The 7,266-nt window shown below is 45.6% G+C and overlaps 1 protein-coding gene across 5 annotated transcripts in view; it reads left to right on the top strand.

Moving 5' to 3' along the window:
* The first annotated feature begins 1,524 nt into the window (after positions 1 to 1,524).
* YIPF1 (Yip1 domain family, member 1) overlaps positions 1,525 to 7,266 on the top strand; it is a 42,087-nt gene continuing 36,345 nt past the window's right edge. For 2 of the 5 annotated variants that reach the window (XR_001000068.1, XM_011926318.1), the window contains exons 1-3: positions 2,425 to 2,546; positions 2,798 to 3,018; positions 3,283 to 3,362. Coding sequence is in view for 2 of the 5 variants with exons in the window: in XM_011926318.1 (XP_011781708.1) it covers positions 3,332 to 3,362 (31 nt within the window). In the remaining 3 variants the exon portion in view is untranslated. Of the gene's footprint in view, positions 1,710 to 2,424; positions 2,547 to 2,797; positions 3,019 to 3,282; positions 3,363 to 7,266 lie in introns of those variants that run through there. The other 3 variants (XM_011926317.1, XR_001000069.1, XM_011926320.1) reach the window with 3 other exon arrangements.

Genomic DNA, 7,266 nt, shown 5'->3' with positions numbered 1-7,266 from the left:
CGTGCTGGAAGACAATGCCTCAATTTCCTGAGTGTGTTCCCCAACCTGGAGCCATAACTGTGCCTTTAACAAGCCATTCCACCATCCTATTAGGCCACCTATTGTTGGATGACTGAGTCACGTGGTAAGACCAGTGGGTAAGACCCATGGTTTTGTGTCACTGTTGCATGTTCTTTACAATTAAATTGGTCCCTTAGTCCAAAGCAATGTTGTGCAGGTAGTCATCACAGGATCTCTGAGCAAGAGGACTTTGCTTTCCTTTAACAAGGGGGAAGGGACTGCTTCTGCCACAGCCACCTTTCCCTTGAAAGATTCAAGGGAAACTGGAAACGAGGGATGGTCAAGTCTCAGGCTTTCCCACCCAAATATCCTCATCCCAGTTCTCAGGTTCCCATTCATTTTCTGACAATGCCCCAGCTTTGATGGAGGAGACCTACAGAGGCTGTGCATTCAGTCTTCGTTGAAACTTTGCAACCCTTACAATTAGATCTTGGGCCTGATTTTCAGTCCAGTCTTTCTCAAGGCTATAGAAGAATAAGAATCTTCAAAGCTTCCATAGAGGCTCTCTAGCTTTCACAAAGTGCCTCAAATTGACAGTTGGCTGTTCTAACTCTTGTCATTTTATTTTCAAGGTTTCCAATGGAGTTAAGAAAACCCAGTTAATTCCATAGTCCTTATAATTACCATTGTCCTCTTAATGTTCCAGTGCCACAGCCACTAGATAACTCAGCACCTTATCTTCTACTTGCACCTTATCCCAATCAACTGTAGACAGACACCTTAGTAATTGTGATGCCATTCTATTCTGTTATCACACCACCACCACCATCCTCCTTCCCTCTGCCCTTAACACCAGCAATATATTTGTTGTTGCCATGTGACTGGCGAGCAGTTCAGTGACAAAATGCCAACCTAAGATTTTATTTTCTGGGGCCACTTTTGGTACCAACATGCCTTCATATTGGTTCCTCATATGAGTAGTTTATTGGCAAGTATGAATCCAAGGACCAGGAGTGAAGGATAGGGCTTGTAAATCAGGGAAGGAAGGAGACCTATTGTGAAGATGCATTGTCGGCCGGGCGCGGTGGCTCAAGCCTGTAATCCTAGCACTTTGGGAGGCCGAGACGGGCGGATCACAAGATCAGGAGATCGAGACCATCCTGGCTAACCTGGTGAAACCCCATCTCTACTAAAAAATACAAAAAACTAGCTGGGTGAGATGGCGGGCGCCTGTAGTCCCAGGAGAATGGCGCGAACCCGAAAGGCGGAGCTTGCAGTGAGCTGAGATCCGGCCACTGCACTCCAGTTTGGGCGACAGAGCCAGATTCCGTCTCAAAAAAAAAAAAAAAAGATGCATTGTCAAATGCATCACTTCCAAAGGCATTTGGTTGCTTAATCCTGCTAGGTAGTTTGAAAGCTATATATAAAGGCGCCTGAGGGGAAAAACAGGAAAAGCATATATTCATCAATTATTGACCCCATTGGTCAGAGATTTGCCTCGTGAGAGATTAACTCTCTACCCCTACACTTCTGGGATGCACCTGTCTGGGTGCTGAGTAGTTCCAGCAAGGTCCCATGACCTCATAGCATCAAGAAACAAGCCTTGAAGCAGAAGGTGAGAAGCCTGAGGCATAGACTGGAGGCAAAACTCAGTCAGGTTATATCTGCTGACGCTGGAATAAGATGAGTGGCGGTGAAATAAGCAGCAGGCCAGGCCAAGATGATCTGAAATGGGACATAAGAGGTGGCTGATATACTAGCACAGCTGAATTCATGAGCTGAGATTCATTCGTGGTACATATTCAACCAAAAGTGCCCTGCGCATGCTCTAAACCTCAGCTTTCTCTTTGTAAAATGAGGATAATCACCCTAAGATAGCAGGATTATTCTGATAATTAGAGATCCTGCATGTACAAAGCCTGATCATGATAATCTTGGGGAAAAAAAATACACTATATATGGCTACTATTAGATGTAAAGTCTTTCCAATTGCTCACTTACTTGGGGTGTTCATATGAACAGACATCGTGCTTTCGATCACTCATTCAGAATGTAATTGACTCATGCAGCTTCTCACCGGTGAAATTTTTATGGCCAAAAGAAACTGAGGGACTGGTGACGCGGGTGACTTATTTTTATTCTTTCACAGTCGTCTTCCATTACCCGATTTTATATTTCCATAGGAAAAGAGGTATAAACACACAGTAAGAAAACCCTAAACTCGAGAATTTTCTGCGTTCCCTGGAGCAAGGCCAGCCCAAGTAGTCACACTCAGCGACCCCACCACTCCGCCCTCGCCTGTCTCTTTAAGAACCCGAGACTCACCCTCGGGAGAACCGCGGGAGGGAGCGGGCTCTGAGCGGCTCAGCACGCAGGTGTCTCTGGGAGCTGCTGCCTCTTTAAGGAGGCGGGGCTCTTCCCGGAGGAGGCGGGAAAGTTCCACCCCCCGGATCTCCGGCTTCCGGCAACTGGGCTGGACCGAAACAGGCGCGGAGCAACTGAGGCTCGAGCTTTCCGCGGACCCAGGGGACGCCTAGTCCCGCGAGGTGAGGCGGCCGGGTTTGCGGGACCAGTACTGGGCTAAGGGGGCTCAGGATCTCCTGCTCGCCGGGGCCGCCGCAGCCCAGCTCCTCTCCCTGAAACACTGCCTCTGCTTCGCGGTGTCCCGGGCTGCAGAGTCCCCGACACCCCATTACCTACTAATTGCCTGACTCCGCGCTAGGCACCTTACACGCATTGTCGCATTTAATGACCCCCGCACTGTGTGACTAGGTACCGTCATGCACCCATTTTACAGACGAGGAAACTGAGGCCGCGAGGAGCGCGCACACGGCAGAGAAGCAGCAGAATCGGGAATCAAACCCAGCTCTGTCTGACCCCAGAGCCTGTGCCCTTAACCACTGGCTAGGCTGAACTGCCGTTGTTCTTCACTGTCCCCATCACCTCTTTCAAACCTCAGCCTCATCCTTTCTCATCGTTACATCTCTAGGCTGCACCTGGTCTCTAAACATTCACACAGTGAGTTGAGATTCATTCCTGGTACATACACAACCAAATAAGGTTGAATTGGAACCTTTGGACCCCCGGGGTTAGTTTCTTTGTAACAATTTTAATATTTGATAATACCTGACGCTTAGTGGTTATCTTTATATAAACCTATTAAACCCCACTGAAAAGGGAGGCAAGGTAAAGTGATAACATTTCTAATACTGAAATAAGATTTGTTTGCAGATACTTTATACTGTTAATCCTATTACTTTTACCTGGTTTTTTTTCTTTTAGATCCCTGCAAATTTTCTTCCTCACAACTGGGAGAAGATTCACTGGCCGAATGGCAGCAGTAGATGACTTGCAATTTGAAGGTATATCAGTTGGGTGCCCACCTTTATATTCATGATTACTATTTCCACAGTTACAGCAAGTACTTTCATTGCTATACTGCCTCACACATTGAAGGATATTATTTCAAACATCTTGGTGGCTGTTGGCCACATCCAGGTATTTTCCGTTTGTCTACACCAGCTGTTTTTGTTTTTTTGCCAGATAACCCTTCAGATTGGTAACAAGTATCATAAATTTAGTACAGTGATTACAGAAAATGTTTATACAGTTCCTGCTTTAGTTCAGAAAACATTTATTGAGCACTTACTTTGTGCTTAGAACTGTACTAGATACTGGAGATAAAAAGATGAAGAAGTTTATCCACTGGTGGAGTAGATAAAAATGTGAAAAGATCATTAGGATGAAATGTGATCAGATCATTCCCTCATTGAATCAGTAAATATCTCCTGATTGTGACCAGGAACCGGGCAATTGTTCTAGTTATCAGAGATAGAAGAGTGAACAAAGTAGTCAGTTTCCTTCCTTGTGAAGCTCTCAGTCTAGTGAGGGGGACATTTATTTGTTAAATGATCATTTAAATATATACCTACAAACTATGAAAGTGCTAGAGGAAAAGTTCAAGGAGATATTAGAACTCATAACCCAGAGCCTGACTTAGGCTGGGTATTGATGAACACTTTGTTTGTTTGTTTGTTTTGACGGAGTCTCGCTCTGTCGCCCAGGCTGGAGTGCAGTGGCATGATCTCGGCTCCCTGCAACCTCTGCCTCCCGGGTTCAAACGATTCTCCTGCCTCAGCCTTCTGAGTAGCTGGGACTACAGGTGCCCACCACCACACCCGGCTAATTTTTATATTTTTAGTAGAGACGGGGCTTCACCATATTGGCCAGCCTGGTCTCGAACTCCTGACGTTGTGATCCACCTGCCTTGGCCTCCCAAAGTGCTGGGATTACAGGCATGAGCCACCAAACCTGGCCCACTTACTTGTTTTATTAACACTTTACCTAACACTTACTATATGTCAGGCACTGTTCTAAATGCTTTACAGATAACTCAATCCTTATATCAACTTTATGAAATAGTTACTTTATTCCCCTGTTTTATTAATGAGGAGACTGAGGCACAGAAAAATAATTTGCCTAATGGTCACACAGTTAGTAAGGGATAAAATCAGGATTTGAACCCATCCAGTCTGGTGTCACAGCTTATTCTGTCTCTGTTATCTAAGGAAGAGATACACTGTTTAAAAATAAATCTATTTCATTTGCAAGTACTAGAAATCCACCTCAATTTGAAAATACTGTCAACTCCGTCTTCAGAATTAATCTAGCATCTGACCACCTTCGCTACTACTCTCACCATGCTCAAGGTCACTGTCACCTTTTGTCTGAATTATAGCCCTTACCTTCCTTCTGGTCTTTCTGCTTCCTCCCTTACCCCTCTACAGTCTGTACTTTGCAGCCAGAGTAGTCCTTCTAAAACTCAACCAGATCATGTCATTCTTTCAGAACCTTCCAGTAGCTCCCATCTCACTAGAAGAAAAAGCCAGGCAGTGTGCAGTGGCTCACACCTGTAATCCCAGCACTTTGGAAGGCCGAGGAGGGCAGATCACCTGAGGTCAGGAGTTCAAGACCAGCCTGGCCAACATGGTGAAAACCTGTCTTTACTAAAAATACAGAAATTAGCCAGGCTTGGTGGTGCACGCCTGTAGTCCCAGCTACTCTGGAGGCGGAGGCAGGAGAATTGCTCAAACCCAGAGGTTGCAGTGAACCGAGATTGCACCACTGCGCTCCAGCCTGGGTGACAGAGCGAGACTCCATCTCAAACACAAACAAACAAAACCCGAAAAAGCCAGAGCCTTTTCTGTGGCTTAGGAGGCCCCTACGTGATGCAGCCTCCATGCCTCTTATTTCATCTCCTACTGCTCTCATCCTTTCTCTCTCTGCCCAAGCCGCATGGGCTGTCATAGTTCTTCCTATGCACCAAGTACATTCACAGCTTGGGACATTTGTGCCATCTTTCTGTGTGGAACATTCTCCCTTCAGATAGCCTTATGACTTGCTCCCTTGCTCTGTTCGAATCTCTCCTCATTAGAGAGGCCCTCCTCAGCCATCCTGTCTAAGAGTGCAGTGCAAGAAAGTTCAAGCATAGACATTGGCCCTTGCAAAAGTCCCTGTGGAGTGAGGAAGTTTAATTTTTTTCCTAAATGATTGGGAGAACACCTGTGTTCCAGATCACAGATGCTGGGGGAAGCTGACACAAGGTGATGCTTAGGAGGAGGCAGGTGACAAATCACCTAGGGCTTTATCAACTGTGTTACGGACTTGGGTCTTTAGAAAAGCACACAGGATGCTGGGGGTGGGGTGGGGAGGGGTGAGTCATGGAAGGCTTCTCTGGTGAGGAACGGTCGTGTTGGATGAAAAAGTGGAGGTCAGAAGCCTTCAGGTGAGAGACATTGTTTCAGGAAAGGAGCAGAGGCTAAAACTAGCTTAGGATATGCCAGGATGTAAAAGCAGAGAATGTTGGTGGCAGAAATAAGACACATACCAGTTTTATGCTCAAGGAGCTGAGATGGACAAGAATAACCAACACAGAGCAGACTGTGAAGAGTTGTCACGTTAGGGGTGCACACAACCCACACTCCAGTCAAACTATGCCATCACTGTCCCTCCATCATGGGGCACACTTTCCATCTTCTGGGTCTTGCTCATCCCCTTCCCTTTGCATGAGATGTCATCCCCAGTGCCTCTGGCCATCCTTCTCATATGGTATCTTCTCCAAGAAACCTTTCCTGATCCCAACAACTAGAGGAGTTACTGTCCTCCTTGGAGCCTTTTTACCCTTTGTACTTGTAAAGTGGTACTGTCTGTTTCTCCTTTTGGCATTCCTTCCCCCTGGTAAACTACTGCTTTTGAAAAATTTTTTAATTTTCGTGGGTACGTAGTAGGTGTATATACTTACAGGGTACACTCATGTATTTTGATACAGGCATGCAATGTGTAGTAATCACATCAGGGTAAACAGGGTGTCCATCACTTCAAGCATTTATCCTTTGTATTACAAACAATCCAATTATACTCTTCTTCTTTTTTTTTTTGAGTCTCGCTCTGTCATCCAGGCTGGAGTGCAGTAACACGATCTTGGCTCATTGCATCCTTCACCTCCCAGTTTAAATGATTCTCATGCCTCAGCCTCCTGAGTAGCTGAGATTACAGGTACCCACTACCATGCCTGGCTAATTTTTATGTTTTTAGTAGAGATGGGGTTTTACCATGTTGGCCAGGCTGATCTCGAACTCTTGACCTCAAGTGATCTGCTCACCTCAGCCTCCCAAAGTGCTGGGATTATAGACATGAGCCACTGCATCCAGCCCAGTTATCTTTTCTGTTTTTTTTTTCTTTCTTTCTTTTCTTTTCTTTTTTTTTTTTTTTTCTGATACAGAGTCTCACTCTGTTGCCAGGCTGGAGTGCAGTGGCATGATCTCAGCTCACTGCAACCTCGGTTTCCTAGGTTCAAGCGATTCTCCTGCCTCAGCCTCCCAAGTAGCTGGGACTACGGGTGTGCGCCACCATGCCCAGCTTCAGTTATATTTTTCTAGTTATTTTAACTACTGCTTTTTGACTGTGAGACTTAAATATATCCTCATTGGTCTAATTCCCTCCAGCAAAGTTGTGACTGTCTTTTTAAATGTCATTGCCCTGTGCAATCAATAAGAGGTACCTGTAATGATAGTTATTATTTCATCATCCTCAAAATCTCTTTGTGGGGTAGGTATTATCTATGTTTTATAATTGAAGAAATAGAGACTCAGAGCCATGGAGTAATTTGCTCAAAGTCATGGAGCTACTGAGTATTAAGAGTCTTACCTTGGGCCGGGCGCGGTGGCTCAAGCCTGTAATCCCAGCACTTTGGGAGGCCGAGACGGG

The sequence above is a fragment of the Colobus angolensis genome, unplaced genomic scaffold (genome assembly GCF_000951035.1).
Source record: "Colobus angolensis palliatus isolate OR3802 unplaced genomic scaffold, Cang.pa_1.0 Scaffold68, whole genome shotgun sequence".
NCBI classification, from domain to species: Eukaryota; Metazoa; Chordata; class Mammalia; order Primates; family Cercopithecidae; genus Colobus; species Colobus angolensis.
This window is presented reverse-complemented; position numbering and strand designations above follow the sequence as displayed.